Source organism: Mus pahari, chromosome 17 (assembly GCF_900095145.1).
Source record: "Mus pahari chromosome 17, PAHARI_EIJ_v1.1, whole genome shotgun sequence".
NCBI lineage: Eukaryota > Metazoa > Chordata > Mammalia > Rodentia > Muridae > Mus > Mus pahari.
The window spans coordinates 54,244,673-54,264,602 of record NC_034606.1 but is presented as its reverse complement, the minus strand read 5'-3'; the positions used below and the strand labels follow the sequence as shown (position 1 = coordinate 54,264,602).

The window sequence follows — 19,930 nt, the reverse complement described above, 5'->3', positions numbered from 1 at the left end:
AGCCAGTCCCATCTCAAGACTTGTCAGCTCACCTGGGTTCAAGCACTCAGATCTGACCCAACTCTACTGCTAAACTCTGATCATTTTCTTTCTACAGAGAACCATCTCTTTGGGGGCTGGTGACCGGCAGGTCATTCAGACCCCACTGGTAGACTCACTGCCTGTCAGCCGCTGTAGTGTAGCCCTGCTCTTCCGCCAGCTGGGTGAGACTGCCTGTCATACCCTACCCCTAAATTCCTGTCCTGGGCTGGTGGTCAGTGGTGTGGGTGCTCCCTGGGTTATGGAGTAGGGACATGGGTCCTCACCAGGCCTTCTTCTTTCTTCAGGCATCACCAATGTGCTGTCTTTGTTCTGTGCTGCCCTTACTGAGCACAAAGTCCTCTTCTTGTCCAGGAGCTACCAACGTCTAGCAGATGCTTGCAGGGGCCTCTTGGCACTGCTGTTCCCTCTCAGATACAGGTGCTTTTCTGCCTGTCCCCTCCTCCTGTCTCCTCCAGGTCCCTCTGCCTACCTCTATGCCCTCTGTCTGGGGCTTACAGTGTCTTCTGGCCTGTTACAGCTTCACTTATGTGCCCATCTTGCCGGCACAGCTGCTGGAAGTTCTTAGCACACCTACGCCTTTCATCATTGGGGTCAATGCAGCCTTCCAGGCAGAGACTCAGGAGCTGGTAAGGGCTGTGCCTTGTGTCTGCATCACTGCCTAGGTTTGCTGGTCTCTCACCGTTTGTTCCCTTTGGTGCACAGCTGGACGTGATTGTTGCTGATCTTGATGGAGGGACAGTGACTGTTCCTGAGTGTGTGCACATTCCACCCCTGCCAGAGCCACTACAAAGCCAGACCCACAATGTTCTGAGCATGGTGAGGGTTGGGGTCAGGGTGGGGCTGGAACCTGGGGCTGGTGGGAGCCATCATCTGACAGCCAGGGAACCCTAAGGTCACCATGCAGTTGTCCTCTGCTTCCACAGGTCTTGGATCCAGAGCTGGAGTTGGCTGACCTTGCCTTCCCACCCCCTACAACATCTGCTTCCTCCCTGAAAATGCAGGTGGGGCTCACTGCTGCTCTGCTAGAGAGATTGCATTGCCTCTCACTCAGCCTACCTCCACGCTGACCTCAGGCTTCTCTAGCCTGGGAGCAAAGGAGCTATACAAACAGTTAGGTGTGGTGACGGTGCCAGTCAGTACAGTGAACTGATCAAGGGGCTCTGAACAGGAGCTGTCTGTTCAACACTTGTGGAACTCACTGGGCTAAGAAACACTGTTGGGAGAGGCAAAGTGGGGTGGCAGAGGTGCCTGGGAAGCCTGTGCCTGGCTGTGAGTGTTTCCTGGGACCCGACACTCACTGCACCGACCTGCTCTCCCAGGACAAGGAGCTTCGCGCTGTCTTTCTGCGGCTCTTTGCTCAGCTCCTGCAGGGCTACCGCTGGTGCCTGCACATCGTGCGCATCCACCCAGAGCCCGTCATCCGCTTCCATAAGGTAGGCTGTGGGGCTGGGGCTGGAGCTGGCTCATGAGGCCGTGAGGAGCTAACTTCCTGGTGTTCTCCCAGGCAGCATTCTTAGGCCAGCGTGGACTGGTGGAGGATGATTTCCTGATGAAAGTGTTGGAGGGCATGGCCTTCGCTGGCTTTGTATCAGAGCGCGGAGTTCCCTACCGTGCCACAGACCTGTTTGATGAGGTACAGCCCTGCCTTTGCCTGCCTTCCTGTCCCTCCCCCAGCCCACTTAACTGACCTTATCCCCCTGCCTCCTTTCCCCTTAGCTGGTGGCTCATGAGGTAGCACGGATGCGAGCAGATGAGAGCCATCCCCACCGCGTTCTGCGTCATGTCCAGGAACTGGCAGAGCAACTTTATAAGAATGTATGGTGGGTGACAAGGAGGGTATGCTACCACTTTGGTCCTGGCCCACTAGCCAATGTCTGCCCATGTTCCCTCAGGAAAACCCATACCCAGCTGTGGCGATGCACAAAGTGCAGAGGCCAGGAGAGGCCAGTCACCTGCGGCGGACCCAACGGCTATTCCCCCGGCTAGATGAGGGCACAATTCAGTGGATTGTGGACCAGGCTGCGGCCAAGATGCAGGGTGCACCGCCAGCTGTCAAAGCTGAGCGGAGGAGCACTGTGCCTTCAGGGCCCCCCATGAGTATGTAACTTGAGGGGAAGGCAGGCTGGTTTAGGATGGGTACAAGGCCAGGAGTTAAAGTGAACATGTCCTTTCTCTTTAGCGGCCATACTAGAGCGGTGTAGTGGGCCTCATATCAACAGTGCACGCCGCCTGGAGGTAGTACGGAATTGCATCTCCTATGTGTTTGAAGGGAAAATGCTTGAGGCAAAGAAGGTGAGGCTGGGCCTTGGGCATCAGGTCTCAGGAGACTTAGTTCTTTCTTCTGGTGTGGTAATTCTGAGCCTGAGCAGTGCCTGGGTGGATGGAGGGTGTTCTTTGATCCGAGTGAACAGCAGGAGAGTGTAGACACTATACACAGTGTCAGCAGTTTTTGGAGTGTTTTTTGTTTGTTTGTTTGATTGATTGATTGATTTTTTTGGGTGGGGGGAGAGGATCTGAGGGAAGAGTTTTCAAGACAGGATCTTTATAGCCCAGGCTGGCCTGCAACTCACTATATAAGCAAAGCTGTCTTTGCTCTTAGCTGCCTCAGCCTCTTGAGTACTGGGATTACAGACATAAGCCACCAGGCCTGACTTAATGTTGCTTTAATACTAATCTTGCATGCTATTGCCCTTCATTGCTCATGAACACATTTGAGGTCCTAATAACATTTGTGTGGTGTTCCTATGGAGCCTCTCTCCAGAGCTCATGTCCATACTTGCTTGGGAGCCTGTACCATGCACATTTCTCTGTCCTCATGAACTGTCATTTGTGGAACTGCTGGGTCTATTGGAAGATTTCATCTGTATTGGTCAATGAAACCCAGTACCTGGGCTTCCCTGAGTTACACTGGCTTTGGGTTTTTATCTGCTTAGAGCCTGCGCTTGGCTACCTCCACAATGACTTAGGGTGAGGCTCTCCCTGCACCACCGTCTGTCCTACATTTCCTCTTGCCTCTGCTTTCAGTTGCTTCCGGCTGTACTCAGGGCCCTGAAGGGGCGAGCTGCCCGTCGCTGCCTTGCCCATGAGCTTCACCTGCACGTACAGCAGAACCGGGCAGTTCTGGATCATCAGCAGTTTGACTTTGTCGTCCGTATGATGAATTGCTGCCTGCAGGTGAAACTGGCCCTCATCTTACCAGTGATACCACATGAGGGAAGGGGGGGTGTAGGAATCTCTCCCGTGTGATAGGGTGGGGGAGGTGCATAGTCTGAAGAGGGTGGGGAGCTGAAGAGCGAGCGTTCTTGTTGGAAATGACTTTGAAACCTGAGGCTACAGTTCCAGCTGGCAGTGGTGGGAGATGCTGGTCTGTGATGGCCAGAGAGGTGGGGTTGAGCATGGATGTTGTCTAGTAGGGCTTCCCATCACTCATGGCTCTGCTCACAGGATTGCACTTCCCTGGATGAGCATGGCATTGCAGCTGCACTGCTGCCTTTGGTCACAGCCTTCTGCAGGGTAAGTGTTGGGAGTGAGGTGGGGCTGGGTTTCCTCTTTATGGGCTAGGTCTACTGTCTGTGAGCACATGACCTTTCCAACTTCATTCCTATAGAAGCTGAGCCCAGGGGTGACACAGTTTGCATACAGCTGTGTTCAGGAGCATGTAGTGTGGAGCACACCTCAGTTCTGGGAGGCCATGTTCTATGGGGATGTGCAGACCCATATCCGAGCCCTCTACCTGGAGCCCTCTGATGGTGTGAGCCCTACCCAGGTATGTAGGACTTTTTGGACCTGGACTGTCTGGGGTAGGCACCTTGGCCATGCCTTACTTTTGTGTCGTGACAGGAGACTGGGGAGGCACAGTCTCAGGATGATGAACGATCTGCCCTGGATGTGGCTTCAGAGCAGAGGCGCCTGTGGCCAACCCTGAGCCGTGAGAAGCAGCAGGAACTGGTGCAGAAGGAGGAAAGCACTGTGTTCAGCCAGGCCATCCACTATGCCAACCGCATGAGCTACCTTCTGCTGCCTCTGGACAGCAGCAAGAGCCGGCTGCTGCGGGAGCGGGCAGGGTTGGGAGACCTGGAGAGTGCCAGCAACAGCCTGGTCACCAACAGGTGGGCTGGGGCCAGTGGTGAGGCCTGGGCCAGGGAGAAAGCTTATGGGGTTTCGGGAATGCTGATGCCCACACCTTTCCCCCACCCCCCACCGGCCCAGCATGGCAGGCAGTGTGGCTGAGAGCTATGACACAGAGAGTGGCTTTGAAGACGCAGAGACATGCGATGTGGCTGGGGCTGTAGTCCGCTTCATCAACCGTTTTGTGGATAAGGTCTGCACAGAGAGTGGGGTCACCAGCGACCACCTCAAAGGACTGCATGTCATGGTGCCAGGTATGGCGATACTGGTATGGGAGCATGCCTTAGATAAGTGGCTGTAGGAGCCCAGGGTATGAGACCCGCTCTCCCCTAGATATTGTCCAGATGCACATTGAGACCCTGGAGGCCGTACACCGTGAGAGCAAGAGGCTGCCCCCGATACAGAAGGTGAGCCGTGGCTGACCAGCTGTGCATACAAAGTCTGGGCTGTGTTCTAAGTTTCTGTTCTGTTTCCTGGGTAGCCCAAGCTGCTGAGGCCACGCCTGTTGCCTGGTGAGGAGTGTGTCCTCGATGGCCTTCGAGTGTATCTGCTGCCAGATGGGCGTGAGGAGGGTGTAGGAGGCAGTGGAGGAGGCCCTGCTCTACTCCCAGCTGAGGGTGCTGTCTTCCTTACCACATACCGCGTCATCTTCACAGGGATGCCTACTGACCCCCTGGGTAAGCCTTTGGACCTTTTTTGTGCCTCTGCCAGCTCTTTGGAGGAGATAAGACTTCCTTTCCCTTCCCTTTTCTCAAAGAATCAAAGCCTGATGGGAGATCGGCTCATGTATGGGCCTTTCCTACCCACCCCAGACTTCTGTATTTGGTGCCCTGAGATAGTATGCTTTTCTTCTCCCTTCCCCTCATGACTCTGCTTGGCCTGTTTAAGTCGGGGAGCAGGTGGTAGTCCGCTCCTTCCCTGTGGCTGCATTGACCAAGGAGAAGCGCATTAGTGTGCAGACCCCTGTGGACCAGCTTCTGCAGGATGGGCTGCAGCTTCGTTCCTGCACATTCCAGGTGCGTAAACTCCTGTCCACTGCAGCTAGGTTGAGCCCTATAAGTGGTTTCCTGCCATGGGGCTGTTGACTTGGGATTGTCACATTGGCTCTCTATAATGGGACTTTCTTAGACCCACCAGCAGTGTAGTTGAGACATGGAGACTTTTAATATAGTTTAAAGCTTAGACCTTTTGCTTGGGCAGTCTCCTGGCTACTTTAAACTTAACCCAACTAACGAGCCTACCACCTGCCACATGGCTAGCTCTAAACTTTTTCTGTTCTGTGGCAGTCCATGTCTGTTCCCCAACAACTGCTTTCTCCTACTTCATTTTCTCTCCCTAGAAGTTCCCCTCCACCTCCTGCCCAGCTATTGGCTGTCAACTCTTTATTACAAGATAATCTTTGATACAATCCTAGATTGCCTCTAGGCATAGAGGGCTGTCTGACCTTCACGGATCTGAGCAAGTGTGGAAGAATAAGTATTTAAATATAAGGCCATAGAGGGGCCGTAGAAATGACAGTGCCAGAGTCCTGCCAGCATTTAGCTCTCTGCTAACAGAATTTAACAATTGGAAATACAGAGAGACACCTTCACACATGTAAAGAAAAGGTTACCCCAACAGTTCTCAGCCTGCCATCTTTTGGAATAGACCTGTGTCTTTGTTATTATCCTTGGGGCATTGACCTTTGGGTCCATGTTATGAGTGTATTGTGTCTGCTGAGACCTCATCAGTTAACACTGAAAGGTGAAGCATTGGCCTTTCCTCCAAGTTTACCTGCCTCTGGTGTGCATGGCATAAGAAGGGAGCCCGTGAACTGAATATTATGGTTGGGGAGGAGCCTGGGGGCCACTTAGAGTCCTGTTTTCTGACCCAGCTGCTGAAAATGGCCTTTGATGAGGAGGTGGGATCTGACAGTGCTGAGCTCTTCCGAAAGCAGCTACACAAGCTTCGGTACCCACCAGACATCAGGGCCACCTTTGCATTCACACTTGGCTCAGCTCACACACCTGGCAGGCCGCCACGGGTTACCAAAGACAAGGGTCCTTCATTCAGGTATGGAACTGGATCCCAGAGCCAGGGCAGCCAGGTGCTTGCTGTGCCCCTTGCAGACTCTTCCTGGACTTCCTGTCCTCTCATATCTGTTGGACTTTTACACCCCAGAACCCTATCCCGGAACCTGGTGAAGAATGCTAAAAAGACCATTGGGCGGCAGTATGTTACTCGTAAGAAGTATAACCCCCCTGGCTGGGAACATCGGGGCCAGCCACCCCCTGAGGACCAGGAGGACGAGATCTCAGGTGGGAGCAGGGTCAGGGAGATCGCTGTGCTCTCTATCAGAGTTGACCCCATGGAGTCTGGGGCCTGGGTGGTCTTTGGGTGATGACCCCCAACTGTACCGTTTGCACAGTGTCAGAGGAGTTGGAGCCCAGCACACTGACCCCGTCCTCAGCCCTGAAGCCCTCTGACCGCATGACCATGAGCAGCCTGGTGGAACGGGCATGTTGCCGTGACTACCAGCGCCTTGGACTAGGTACCCTGAGCAGCAGCCTGAGCCGGGCCAAGTCTGAGCCCTTTCGCATCTCTCCTGTTAATCGCATGTATGCCATATGTCGCAGGTGAGGGCTGGCTAGACGCGCCAGGAAGATTTTGCCAGGACTGTCTAGGGTGGTAGGCAGTGCTTGGACACCTTCCCTGCTTGCCATGGATCCTGAGAAACAAGGAGCATGTGTAGGAGGTGGATAGAGAGTTGGGCTGCAGGTTTGGTGGAGGCTCCCTGATAAGCATAAAGTACCTTTGGCCTTTAGAGTTGGGAGCCATGAATTTGGTTCATGGTGCTCACCCTGTTAGCTCTTCTTGCCTCCTGTGTGTAAGGCTGCGGGTCGGCACTGGCAAGACCTCAGAGCTGTCCTGATACCTCCAACTCCTACAGCTATCCAGGATTGCTGATTGTTCCCCAGAGCATCCAGGACAACGCCCTGCAGCGTGTATCCCGCTGCTACCGCCAAAACCGCTTCCCTGTGGTCTGCTGGCGCAGTGGGCGCTCCAAGGCCGTGTTGCTACGCTCTGGGGGCCTGCATGGCAAAGGTGTTGTTGGTCTCTTCAAGGCCCAGAATACACCTTCTCCAGGTACTCCTCCTTAGTTTTTCCTGTGTCTGCCTACCCTGCCTGTCCAATCTCTGCCTCCTTCAGCTCCAGCTTTTCCTTTCTCAGGCCAGGCCCAGGCCGACTCCAGCAGCCTGGAGCAAGAGAAGTACCTGCAGGCTGTGGTCAGCTCCATGCCACGCTATGCTGACTCATCAGGACGAAACACACTGAGTAGCTTCTCCTCAGCCCACATGGGTGGTCACGGTGAGAGGGGGCTTCTGAGTAAGGGTGGCCAGAGAGCAAAAAGTACTTTGTGGGGCTGTGGCAGAATTTATGCTGAGCCAACTAATAGGGGCAGAAGTGGCTTGACTGTGGTGTTAGGTATGGGACAAAGAGAGGAACTCCTCTCGGAGTTCTGGGACAGGACAGGAACACTGCTTAGACCAGGTGAGTGTCCTGAGGCCCTGACTCCTCTGACCTTATGACCATTTCCTCGCCTTCCGTAAACCAGCACTTCCACCAGCGGCCTCTCGGTCCAGCCAATGGATGCTCTAGCCATCCCGTGCTGTGTTTGCTGATGCCTAAAGCCCTTGGAAAATCCTTAAACTCATTTTCTCATCCTTCCTCTATCCTGTCTACTTCCAGCTGCCACTCTGCCCATTAGTGGGCCTTCCTATTCTTCTGTCCTGGTTTTGGGTTTGTCTGCACTGTTCTTGCTGTCCTTGTCATCCCCTATACATACCTCCATGCCACCTGAACTCACTAAGAGGCACCAGGCCAACCTTCCCATGCTGACTTCTGCCAGTGAGGTGCACGAGGAGAACTGCTATTATCATAATTGTGTGCAGTGTCTTCTGTCCTTACGCATTGGGTCTGTTGTCTGAGGAGGCCTAGAGATGAGGTTTCTGCCTCTGGCTGTGAGTTTAGCCCTTCTTTTTCTGTCTGGCACTTGCTTCCCCGATCTAGCCGTGGGCTGGACTGTTCATAGTTGGTCTAGATGACAGTACTAAAAGAGGGGCATCCTGGGTACGCTCTGGACACTCTCTGTGGGGTACATAGCCTGGCTAGCAAAGGAAGTGTGGGTTATGGGCACTGCTCTTGCCTCACTCTCCTGGCTTAACTGCTAGGTGGGATCCTTAGCAGCTGATTCTTTGGCTGACAACTCTAGCCACTAACCTGCATGTCAAGCTAGGTCCTTGTACTTGGAAATCTATCTCAGCATTTGGTGTGGCATCTGCCATAGACTGCAGAGCCCATTTTACCAAGCTGGTGTGACACTGTTACTTGGGAGTAAGTTGCCCCAGTCCATCTGGTGTGCTCAAACCCCCAGCTCCCCCCATTCTCCTCTTGAGGCTGTAGAGCTACATTCTCTCTTCTGGTCTCAGATTCTGAAAGTAGTACGGTGGCTTAGGCTGGTGGTAGTTCCCACGAGAGTAGCCATCTTGAAGGCCAGGGTTCTTAAGTCTGTCTTGTCCATCTTGTTCCTGTGGTTGATTGTTCTTATAGTTTTTTCAAGATAGGGTTTCTCCCTGTAGCCCTGGCTGTTTTGTAAATTGCTTTATAGACCAGGCTGGCCTCAAACTCATCTGCCTCTGCCTCTGCCTCCTGAGTGCTGGGATTAAAGGCATGTGCCACCACACCAAGCCAGATCTGTTCTTTTTTGTTTGTGTTTTGTTTGTTTGTTTGCTGTTTACAGGGTTTCTCTGTATAGTCTTGACCGTCCTGGAACTCACTCTGTAGGACAGGCTGGCCTTGAACTCAGAAATCTGCCTGCCCCTGCCTCCCAAGTGCTGGGATTAAAGGTGTGCACCACCACCACCTGGCACCAGATCTGTTCTTGCTAGGAGCTTTCTGCCCTTCCTTTTTCTGTACCTACTTACTCTGCCCCAGGCTTCTTCACTCCCTGTTGAACTTGTGGTTCTCATTTGTATTTACCAGTGCTTATCAGTGATCTTCATCTCTATTAACACTTGCTGGCCACTGGTGCTGAGGACAGACAGCAAGTCTGCTCTCACGGTCACCAAGTGATACCAGTCTGATGGATAGGCCAGGCTGACCAATTGTCATTGTTCCCTGAGAGTACCTGCGTTTTCTGTGATTAAATGTATTTTATAGTCTGATGTTTCTGTCAGAAATCCTGAGTGGCACCTTCAGGCAGCAGCCTCCCCTCAGAGTGTGTGTGCTTTCACCTTCCCTAATGTCTTCTGGACAGATCTATAACCTTCTCCGATGCAAATGTTGCTACCTCTGGTGTTATAAATTCAGGGTGTAGGGCCACCCTCCCTGACTGTGCAGTGATGATCCGGAGTCTGACTTCCTTCAGCTCTACTTGGATTTCCAGCTAGCAGCCGAAGTAGACTGATGCTGTCTGCACTCCAAGTTGGCTCACTGCCATCTGTAATGTGGGTTTGTTAGAGAAGTCAGGGTGTGGAAGACTGGCCTTGAGCTTGGCCATAGTGACCTCTGCGTTGAGTGGGGTGATATTTTGTACCATGCCTCTTTCTGTGTCATGTATGAGGGAGGCCTCTGCACAGTCAGGTAAACTTGAGGTGTGTGTGACTCAGGCTTCTCCCAGATACATTGTCCCAGCCCATAACTCTGCCTGATGCAGTCCTAGGACTCAGATCTGCTCATGTCCTCGATTGAACTGTCTCCCCACTCCTCCAGCTCTTGTTTCTCCCTCTTCCAGTTGCCTCTAGGTCTCCTCCAAGACTGAGGCTCTCAGGTACCCGTGTTTTGTTCTGGGCAAGGCTACTACATTGTTGTGTGTTGAATATTCATGGAATTGTCCATCAGTCAGACCCTTGCTTACTATAAAGGAGGTCTAAGAGAAACTTGAAGACAAGATTTCTCTGAGATGTTTGAAGAAGAACCCGCTATTGCAAAGTCTGACCCTTCCCAGTATCATAGACCTAGTTAACCCTGGACCACATAAGGGCCCATCCTGTTTCTGACCCCTGGGAGTGGGGCTTGGTGGGAGCCTCTGACAATCCAGGCCTGGAACCAAATCTGAGCCTTCTCTCTGCTGTGCCCTCAGTGCCCAGCCCCCGAGCCAGGGTCACCACGCTGTCCAACCCTTTGGCGGCCTCGGCCTCCAGATGGACTGCGTCCCGAGGTACCGTACTGGGGCTTTCCCCTTAACTGGAACTGATGGCCCCCTAGTATGAGTCAAGCCATCTTTGGCACTAATCTCTTTTCACACCCAGCACTAACTGCCCCTTTGTGACAGACTAGCACAACCGACTCCTCCTAGCCCTAGTTACTTACCTGCCCAGCACCTGGTCCCGATCTAGACACTAACACAGGCCACCCCCCTCCCCGTGTGCCTCAGCCTTTGTGTGTTCCAGCCCTCCTCCCTCTTGTGGCCTTCCACCACTCTGCCCTGCCTGGAAACTCAGTTCCCCTCCCTGGAGGCCAGGCCCAGCCAGCCCCAGGTAAGTGGTGCTCTGACCTCAATCGAGTACTTACTGGTGTCTCCTTTGCAGGGAAATGGAGCAGTGTCCGAGCCAGTGGTCGAAGCAGCGGTCTTGGCGCTGATGTGGGCTCTCGGCTAGCTGGCAGAGATCTCCTCAGTACTCCCCACACCAACGGAGCTCCACCTGATTCTGGTTTTCTGCGGCCACAGCGTGCAGCCCTCTACATCATTGGTGACAAAGCTCAGCTCAAGGTAACTGGGGTAGAGGTGCAGAGCCAGGAGGGGGAGCACAGGGCTAGGCATGGCCCACAGTTTGTCATTGGTCTTCTTCCAGGGTGTGCGCCCAGATCCCTTGCAACAGTGGGAGCTGGTACCTATTGAAGTATTTGAGGCAAGGCAGGTGAAAGCCAGCTTCAAGAAACTGTTGAAGGCCTGTGTGCCTGGTTGCCCTGCCACTGAGCCCAGCCCAGCCTCCTTTCTGCGCTCTCTGGAGGACTCAGAATGGCTGATCCAGGTCTCTGCACTGCCTCTGCCTCTGCCCACCTGGGTGCTAGGTCTCTCTAGGTCTGGGCTTGCTTGTTTGACATCTTGGGCATGAAGAGGGAGAGGGGAGGTGATAGGCGCTTGCTATGTGGTGTCATGGTGTTGGGGTGGTCTGGGCCAGTCTGCTGTGTGCAGGGAGTTAGGTGTCCAGTGTGGAATCACACTGGCTTGTGGGGCAGGGCCCTCTGCTGCTTTGTGCCCTTTTTGCAGAATGGACATAGGTTGTTGTGTCATTGGTGCCCAGTGAAAACTAGAGTGCTAAGGGGGGGACTGATGCCACCTGAAGGGCAACACTTAACTCTCTTTTTGAGACACGGTATCACAGTGTAGCACTCGCTGACCTAGAACTTGTGGCAGTTCTAGGTACTGAGATTACAGGCATCCACTGCCACACCCAGCAAAGGACAGGGACTTCTGAATCTGCCTTCCTTGTCATGGGTGGCCTGGGAGGGGTGGGCAGGCTAGAGGGACAGCGCGAGAATGACAGAGCAGAGTGGGTCCACCCAGTGCTGTAGACACTGCTGGCCTTCCCAGCATTCTGTAGATGTGTGAGCCTCTGAGTCCTGATTGGCTGTGGTGTCCATGTAGATCCACAAGCTGCTGCAGATATCGGTGCTGGTAGTGGAGCTGCTCGACTCTGGCTCCTCTGTCCTGGTGAGCCTGGAGGACGGCTGGGACATCACCACTCAGGTGTGTGCAGGTGCGGGGAAGCGGGGAGGGGAGGGTCCTCAGATGTTCTCCTGACATCTGCTGGTGCTGGCAGGTGGTATCCTTGGTGCAGCTGCTCTCAGACCCCTTCTACCGCACTCTGGAAGGCTTCCGACTGCTAGTGGAAAAAGAGTGGCTGTCCTTTGGACATCGTTTCAGCCACCGTGGGGCCCACACCCTAGCTGGGCAGAGCAGTGGCTTCACACCCGTCTTTCTGCAGTTCCTGGACTGTGTACACCAGGTGGGTAGATTTCCATGTAGGTAGGCTTGAGCTGTGCTCCCCTACCTGACCTCTGATCCCCTACATCTTACAGGTCCATTTGCAGTTCCCCATGGAGTTTGAGTTCAGTCAATTCTACCTCAAGTTCCTTGGTTACCACCACACATCCCGCCGTTTCCGGACCTTCTTGCTGGACTCTGATTATGAGCGTATTGAGCTGGGTATGTAGGGAAGAAGGGACTCTGGGGTAACTGGGCCAGCGGGGCCTAAGCTCAGGGCTTCTCTTGTGTAGGACTGCTGTACGAGGAGAAGGGTGAACGCAGGGGCCAGTTGGCATGCAAGTCAGTGTGGGAATATGTAGACCGGCTAAGCAAGAAGACCCCCATGTTCTACAACTACACATATGCGCCCGAGGACACAGAGGTGAGTGGGGCCTGCCTGGGGCAGCGGCTCCTGCATGGCCGAGCTTCTGAACATAAGCTTACTTGCTCCCAGGTGCTGCGACCCTACAGCAATGTGTCCAATCTGAAGGTGTGGGATTTCTACACTGAGGAGACGCTGGCTGAGGGGCCCCCTTATGACTGGGAGCTGGCCCAGGGACCCCCTGAGCCTCCAGAAGAGGAACGTCCTGATGGAGGTGCTCCCCAGAGCAGGCGGCGTGTGGTATGGCCGTGCTATGACAGCCGTCCTCGAGTCCAGCCTGATGCCATCTCACGTCTGCTGGAGGTGCGTGCTGTCCCACACAACACAGGGATGCCTGTGCGTGTGCGTGTCAGTAGTTACTCTTGATCTCGAGTGGCTCTGACTTTGCCCACCATGTGAACTGCTTACATACTTGGAATAGCTGTGGTTCTTTTTTTTTTAAAGATTTATTTATTTATCATATGTAAGTACACTGTAGCTGTCTTCAGACACTCCAGAAGAGGGAGTCAGATTTTGTTACGGATGGTTGTGAGCCACCATGTGGTTGCTGGGATTTGAACTCTGGACCTTCGGAAGAGCAGTCGGGTGCTCTTACCCACTGAGCCATCTCACCAGCCCAATAGCTGTGGTTCTTAGGTCTCTGTCTCATGCTAATAGATATTTACAGATAAGAAAGCATTTGTCAAAAACTCTCAAGACCTGGGACCTGGTTTTTGCTCTTGTCATATGTGTATCCCTTTACCTCATATATTAATCAACTTTCTTCCCCGAGGAAATACTAGAGATAGGTTTGTTGACAGGGTACAGAAATTGATTTAGCTTGCAGTTCTGGAGGCTCAAGGGAGTGTGCTCAGTTCTAGGAAGTGTCTGGGCCGGGTCACATCATGGCAGTCTTCCAAGAAGTGTTCTCATCCTTCCCAAGATACCCTCCCTCTCACCCAAGGACCTTCCACCAGACTCCACCTCTTAAAGATCCATCACTTCCTACATATTTCTGCTACTTGGGGACACATCTACACTTCAGTACCTGGTGTCAGTGCAGGCAGGGTTTCCCCAGGAGCTGCTTACTCTGCCTCTGCTCAGTTGTCTGTCAGGCATGTCTTGAAGTGAGCAGTAGCTCTTCTGGGTCCCAGCCCTGGAGTTTAGAGTCACGTTTACCTCCAACTTGCCATCTTTTCTGGCCATATCTGCTCAGGAATCAGACGGGACAGAGGTCCCTTGAAAGGAAAAATGGTCAGATGAGCTGTGGTAGCTGGTGTGCGGGAACTTAGGCAATGTACAGGGTGACAGATCTGTCTGGCATGGCCTCCCTGAGTGGCTCATCAAAGGGGCTGAGCAGTCAGAAGGGCCTGGGCCTCAGGCCTAAGGAAGAAGAGGTTTGCAGTCCTCTGTGCTGGCTGGGTTCCCTTCAAGTCTGTGAGCACTGCCTGGTGTCCTCAGGTGCAAAGTAGGATGCTGATTTGTGCCGCCCAAGCAAGGTGGTCAGTGTGAAACGTGTTTTGATGACCCAGTATAGGGCCTGGCCCAAAGGGTTTATTACTAGAGTGTGTGTGTGCCTGTGGGTGGGTGGTTTGGTACAGGGAATGGTAGTATAGAAATCAGAAGCACTGGCTTGATCTGATGTAACCGGAGCCTCTTAGTTTCCCTGTGGCATAAATATGCATAGTATTTTATTTTTGTTTTACTTTTTTAAAAGAAGTTAAAAAACAAGAGAAGACTTTCTATTTCTGCTTCACTTTGCTTTTCCAGTACTGAGAATTGAACTCAGAGCTTTATTTATGGTAGGCAGGTGCTCCACCACTCAGCTATAGCTTGGTTATTTATTTATTTATTTATTTATTTATTATTATTATTATTATTATTATTATTATTATTATTTTGAGACAAGATCTAAGTTGTCCTAGCTGGCTACAATTTAAGATCCTCCTGCCTCAGCCTCCCCAGTAGTTGGGAGGACATACTCTAGGTCTGGCCTCTAATTCCTTTTTTCTTTGTATATCTAGTCTAATACCAGTTTCAGTCTGAAAGACTTAGTATTTCTTGTACTACAGATCTGCTAGTCACACCTTGCCTCAAGCTTTTATTGTATTATGTCTGAGGATGCTCCCCACGCCTTTGTGATGGTGCTATCAGTGAGTGGATCAGTCCAGGACCTGTGTGCACATGGAGGGGCTCTCCACTGAGCCATGACCTCTGCCCACCTGCCCACCCGCCTGTTGCATCTTTAAGGGGTTTTGTGTTTGGTTTTGGGGGAGCAGGGTTTCACTCTAGTCCAAGTTAACCTGGAACTAACATTTTTTTCTTAGGCTAGCTTCAAGCTCAGTAATCTTTCTTTTTCAACCTTCCAGTTAAAGGCACATACCATTGTGCCCAGCTATTGTTATTCTTTGAGACACGTCTTGTGTAGCTAAAGAGGGCCTGGAGCTCCTTCCTGATACTTTGGCTTCACCCTTCCAAGTTTTAAGATTACTAAACTTTTGTAAATTACCATACCCAGTCTCACGTATTCTTAAGAGATAGGGTGTTGCTGTATTTCCCTAGACTGGCCTAGAACTGTTAGTCTCAAGTGACCCTTCTATTTTAGCCTGCCAGGAAGGTAGAACTACATGGGAAACACAATGCCTGACTTTACCTACCTGCCTCTCCATCTTTCTTTTTACATGCTTAGCAGTGCTGGATATTAAATCCACCTTTGTGCATGGGAAAGGAGTGTTCTCTCTCACATGTGGCATTGCTTTTAAAGGGTATTTTCTTTGAATATAGAATTCAGATGTGACAAGTTTTTAAATTTAAGCCCCACATTGAACCCCCACTGATAGAATACTAATTAAACCCACACATTACATTCAGTTTTAAGGTATCATTACATTGTTTTCTGGCTTGCACTATGTTCACCAAAATCAGTGTTCATTCATACCCTTATGAACTATAACATGTCATCTTTTATTTTTATCTTCTGATATAATATAGCCCTTGTTGGCCTGCAACTCATAAAGGCTGGCCTGCATCTGCCTCCTGAGCGCTGGGATTAAAGAAGTGTACCACCCCTGGTCTGGTTATGTTTTAAAATGTCTTAAATTACATTTGCTTATTTAGTGTGTCTGTGCATGTGTGTGGGTGGAAGCTCAGAGATCAACTTTTAGGAGCCAGTTCTCCCCTTCCCTCATGTAGGTCCTAAGGATTGTACTTCATTCAGTTGGCAGGCTTGGTGACAAGCCCTTACTGACTAAACCAGTATGCCCACTCAGTCTGGATTTTTGTTTTGTTTTAAAATATTTTTAAATTAAAAAAATCTTCATGTGTATGTATGCTTTGCCTGCATGTATGTATATGTACTGAATACATGCCTGGGACCTACAAAGGTCAGAAGAGGGTATTGGATCCCCAGGAACTACAGATAGATGTGAGCACCATGTGGATGCTGGGCATCAAACCCAGCTCCTCTGCAAGAACAAGTGCTGTAACTGCTGAGCTATCTTTCCAGCCTCTGCATGATCTTTTGCTCACATATTCTCCCCAGGAGCTGCAGCGATTGGAGACAGAGCTAGGTCGGCCCTCTGAACGCTGGAAAGACACCTGGGACCGGGTGAAGGCTGCTCAGCGCCTTGAAAGCCGGCAAGATGGACGTGTGAGTGGGTGGGCTGGTATGCTGGGCAGAGGAATATCCAGTATAGGTGTTGCCAGGAGACAGAGGCTAATCAGCCTTGATAGTAATTCCATTCTGCTCTTTGTAGGGTACCCCTAGCTCACTACTGGTGTCAGCTGTGCCCCACCACCGCCGCTCGCTAGGCGTCTATCTACAGGAGGGGCCTGTGGGCTCTACTCTTAGCCTCAGCCTGGACAGTGACCAGAGCAGTGGCTCAACCACATCTAGCTCTCGTCAAGCTGCCCGACGGAGCACCAGCACCCTGTACAGCCAATTCCAGACAGCTGAGAGTGAGAACAGGTGTGAGCGGCACAGCCTACTGCTACTTCTGGACTGGGAATTGGGACCCATGCATGACTCTCAAATGGGGTTTCAGTATTTTCTGTAGGTAAAAGGACTTGTAGAAGCTATAACAATTGCTTAAGCATAGATAGATCAGCATCAAAAGAGGTTTGGGTTGTAGACCTGGTGACTGTAGCAGGTCTGAAATGGAGCTAAGAGGTACTAGATGAAACTAGGGGCCAGACAGGATCCATCCTCCCTGGGCCTTGAGGGGCCTTTTTACTCTGGTTGCCTCCACAGATTTGACTGCTAAGTTCCTCTTCCTCTTTAGGGTGTCTGTGTCACATGGGACTACCTTCTAGATATGGTGTTTGGGATCCAGTGTCAGCTCATGATGACTATAGAGGGACTGACCCTATCTAATTTCTAGAGGTGGTCCTCTACCTAATAGCTAACCTGGCCCTGATTCTGGTACAAATGCAGGTCCTATGAGGGCACCCTATACAAGAAGGGGGCCTTCATGAAGCCCTGGAAAGCCCGTTGGTTTGTCCTAGACAAGACCAAGCACCAGGTGAGTGGTGGTACAGGGAAAGGGAAACAGAAGACAGGCCTGCCTTGACTCTGCACATCTTCTCATCCTCACCCCAGCTGCGTTACTATGACCACCGAGTGGACACAGAATGCAAGGGTGTCATTGACCTGGCAGAGGTGGAAGCTGTGGCCCCTGGCACACCCACTATAGGTGCCCCTAAGACTGTGGATGAGAAGGCCTTCTTTGATGTGAGCCTCTGTCAAGGGGTGGGGAACACCTGGGGCCAGGGACTTGGAGTTATAGGGGCACGAAGCCAGTAACCCGCTCTTCCCAGGTGAAGACAACACGTCGCGTTTACAACTTCTGTGCCCAGGATGTGCCCTCAGCCCAGCAGTGGGTGGACCGGATCCAGAGCTGCCTGTCGGATGCCTGACCCCTCCCGGCCCTGCCCGGGCTGCTCTGCTTCCAGTCGTTACAGACCACTAGGGGTGGGCAGGGCCGCCCCGGCCATGTTTACAGCCCCGGCCCTCGACAGTATTTGAGGCCCTGAGCCCCCCAGCACTTGTGTGTACAGCCCCCGCCCCGCCCCACCTGGCCAGCTCTAACTTATTGTGGTGTCATGGCTGAGCCGTTATAGGGACAAGGCCATGGTACAGCCCTGCCCTGGGCTTGTAAATAGTCCACCCTACCCGGCCCATCAGTGTGCTGGCCCTGGCCGGCTGGCTGTGCTCAGTTGTTTCTAGAACCAGAGTCTATATAAAGAGAGAACTAACGACACACTTGTGCGCCTGCATCAGCACCGAGTTGTGGGTCTGCCCAGAGGGGCTCCTTTGTCTCAACCCTGGGGTCTTCTGAGTGGGTAGCAGGTTGCTATCTTCTCTTGTATGCCTTTCCTGGAGCCTGAGCCCATCTTCCTCTGAGATCCCTGGCCATGAGCAGCTTTGCACAGGAAGGGGACTTCCTACAGCAAAGGAGGGACTTGTTAACCCGACTTCCCCAGGCCTCCATGCCAGAGAAAGCCCCACCTCTCTACCCAGATAGCTCTGGATAATCAGTTCAAGTCCAGGACTCTGCAAAGTGAGTCGGAGACCTTGGGAAGTTGTTGTGAAGGCAAAGGACAAAGGTCACAGACCCGGGACAGAAAGGATCATGGGCGCTTAGGACAAAAGGTCCTCAAGCAAGGAAGCTGGGATGGGGAAATATGGCTCTGTGAGGGGCAACACCCATAGTGGGCATGGGTCTCAGGCTGTCTACACCTACTCCTCCTTCCCTGGGTTTACTTTGGAGATCCCTGATATCTCAGCCCAGTGTGTGGTGGTTTGTTGTGGATTTTTTATTGTTGTTGCTGGGCTTGTTACTCCTTGCCTGTGAACCTCACCAGGCCTAGACTTCATTGACTATGTCCTTGTAGTCAGGGTTGGGGCAGAGAGGTATGTATGAGGGTGGCTCAGGGTGGCTGTCGGTGTTGAGGCCTAGCCACTGGAAATCTGGGGTGAGCAGCAGCAGGTACAAAAGGGGCAGAGCCAGTGAAGATGCCAGAGGGTTGACCTTATGTGGTGGGAGGTGACTTCTGGGCCCCACAGCCAGACCTGGGATAACCTTAGATCTTCCCTGAAACCCATCAGGACAGACTCTGGGGAGAAGGGTACTGCTCACCACATTTCAGGTGCTTCAGAAGGGGCTGAGGCACCTAACTAAGAGAAAAGGTGAATGCTGGTAGAGGCCAAGGGCAGAACCACGGGATCCAATGAAGGAAGCAGAGGAGCTGCTGGGAGGGAGGGATATGAGCCTTGGGGCTGACTCACTCCCAGAGGGATACACCTCTCTTCCCAGGATGGGCCCTGGGGTTGGATAAGGCAAACCTTTACAAAATGGGTGTCATTGGTTTGACTGTTACGGAAGAGCTTTTCATTTTTTGTCTCAACATGAGTCCTAACTACTGAGAATGAGCCTAGGGATAGCAAAGGTGTCCACACAGGCTGGGGCTCGGCATTTGCAGCCTAATAATACACACTTTTTCAGTAAGAATGATACTTTTTATTGGGGGTTGGATGCCCTGTCAGAAGGTCAGAACATTTAAAAAAAAAAAAAAAAAGACAACATAGACTTTTAGACTCTTCGTGGACAATATGGGCCCGCCCTGTCTCTCAGCCTCTCTTATAACCACTCTTACATGTCTGATGCAGCTCCAACACCCACCCAAGTGTGCCAGTCTGCCCTGCTGAGCACAGAGACAATTCCATCAGGTCCAGAGGGTCTTTTGTTTTTAAGGCAGTCAAAATTTGTAGCCTGATTCAATGCTAGCTCCCAGGAGCCTCTGGGCAACTAGAACTGGGGTTTGACCTCATGTGGCCAAACTAGTGCCAGACCCCCATTTATTATTATTATTGGGGAACAGGTCTCTCCAACTCAGGCCTTTATATCTGCCGTGAGCCAAGAGAGACCCTGTACCGTAGCTGGGTACAAAGTGCAAAATAACCCCGGCTTTTCCTCCGTGCGTTAAAAAGTACAGATGAAACCAGAGCCTGGAGAGCCTCACCCTTCCTGCCCATCTGATGGTGCTGGCACCTCAGGGTCTTATTCCCTCCCCAACTCCTGCAGTAAAAGCTGAATGTCAGGGGCCTCATTGTTAGACCAAGACCTGGACGGGGAATGGCCAGGTACATCTGTCTTCCAACAGGACCAAGGGCAGGCAGGAGAGACAGGAGTTGGGTCATCCAACTGGTTCCACTGCCAGCTTTACCAAATGCAGCATTTATTTTAAAGTTAAATTAAAAAAAAAAAATTTGCATCACCAGGTAGTTTTCTTGATTAAGGAAGCAGCCTGACCAGGGCGGGCCACGGCCGGGTGGCAGCAGTTACACAGGACCATTTAAGGCAGCGCCTTCTGGCAGGGCATCTGCCTTC

General features: G+C 52.1%; 2 protein-coding genes across 14 annotated transcripts in view; one reads left to right on the top strand and one right to left on the bottom strand.

The window, feature by feature from the left end:
• The window catches only part of Sbf1 (SET binding factor 1), a 27,517-nt gene extending 8,399 nt beyond the window's left edge, over positions 1-19,118 (top strand). For 2 of the 3 annotated variants that reach the window (XM_021217196.2, XM_029548000.1), the window contains 36 exons: positions 98-203; positions 327-459; positions 560-668; positions 745-858; positions 966-1,043; positions 1,362-1,475; positions 1,547-1,675; positions 1,759-1,857; positions 1,935-2,139; positions 2,222-2,334; positions 3,067-3,216; positions 3,487-3,555; positions 3,650-3,808; positions 3,883-4,151; positions 4,252-4,424; positions 4,504-4,577; positions 4,652-4,847; positions 5,059-5,186; positions 6,044-6,222; positions 6,331-6,467; positions 6,578-6,785; positions 7,100-7,296; positions 7,381-7,518; positions 10,292-10,369; positions 10,740-10,921; positions 11,004-11,183; positions 11,801-11,902; positions 11,976-12,161; positions 12,235-12,361; positions 12,433-12,563; positions 12,636-12,866; positions 16,084-16,191; positions 16,298-16,509; positions 16,975-17,062; positions 17,140-17,271; positions 17,358-19,118. In XM_021217196.2, the coding sequence (XP_021072855.1) occupies positions 98-203; positions 327-459; positions 560-668; positions 745-858; positions 966-1,043; positions 1,362-1,475; positions 1,547-1,675; positions 1,759-1,857; positions 1,935-2,139; positions 2,222-2,334; positions 3,067-3,216; positions 3,487-3,555; positions 3,650-3,808; positions 3,883-4,151; positions 4,252-4,424; positions 4,504-4,577; positions 4,652-4,847; positions 5,059-5,186; positions 6,044-6,222; positions 6,331-6,467; positions 6,578-6,785; positions 7,100-7,296; positions 7,381-7,518; positions 10,292-10,369; positions 10,740-10,921; positions 11,004-11,183; positions 11,801-11,902; positions 11,976-12,161; positions 12,235-12,361; positions 12,433-12,563; positions 12,636-12,866; positions 16,084-16,191; positions 16,298-16,509; positions 16,975-17,062; positions 17,140-17,271; positions 17,358-17,456 (5,133 nt within the window). In that variant the 3' untranslated portion in view covers positions 17,457-19,118. The remainder of the gene's footprint in view (positions 1-97; positions 204-326; positions 460-559; positions 669-744; positions 859-965; positions 1,044-1,361; positions 1,476-1,546; positions 1,676-1,758; positions 1,858-1,934; positions 2,140-2,221; positions 2,335-3,066; positions 3,217-3,486; positions 3,556-3,649; positions 3,809-3,882; positions 4,152-4,251; positions 4,425-4,503; positions 4,578-4,651; positions 4,848-5,058; positions 5,187-6,043; positions 6,223-6,330; positions 6,468-6,577; positions 6,786-7,099; positions 7,297-7,380; positions 7,519-10,291; positions 10,370-10,739; positions 10,922-11,003; positions 11,184-11,800; positions 11,903-11,975; positions 12,162-12,234; positions 12,362-12,432; positions 12,564-12,635; positions 12,867-16,083; positions 16,192-16,297; positions 16,510-16,974; positions 17,063-17,139; positions 17,272-17,357) is intronic. The other variant, XM_021217197.1, reaches the window with a different exon arrangement.
• The window catches only part of Ppp6r2 (protein phosphatase 6 regulatory subunit 2), a 62,583-nt gene continuing 61,690 nt past the window's right edge, over positions 19,038-19,930 (bottom strand). For 8 of the 11 annotated variants that reach the window (XM_029548001.1, XM_029548004.1, XM_029548003.1 and 5 more), the window contains one exon: positions 19,169-19,930. In XM_029548001.1, coding sequence (XP_029403861.1) covers positions 19,882-19,930 — 49 coding nt within the window. In that variant the 3' untranslated portion in view covers positions 19,169-19,881. The other 3 variants (XM_021216764.2, XM_029548008.1, XM_021216763.2) reach the window with 2 other exon arrangements.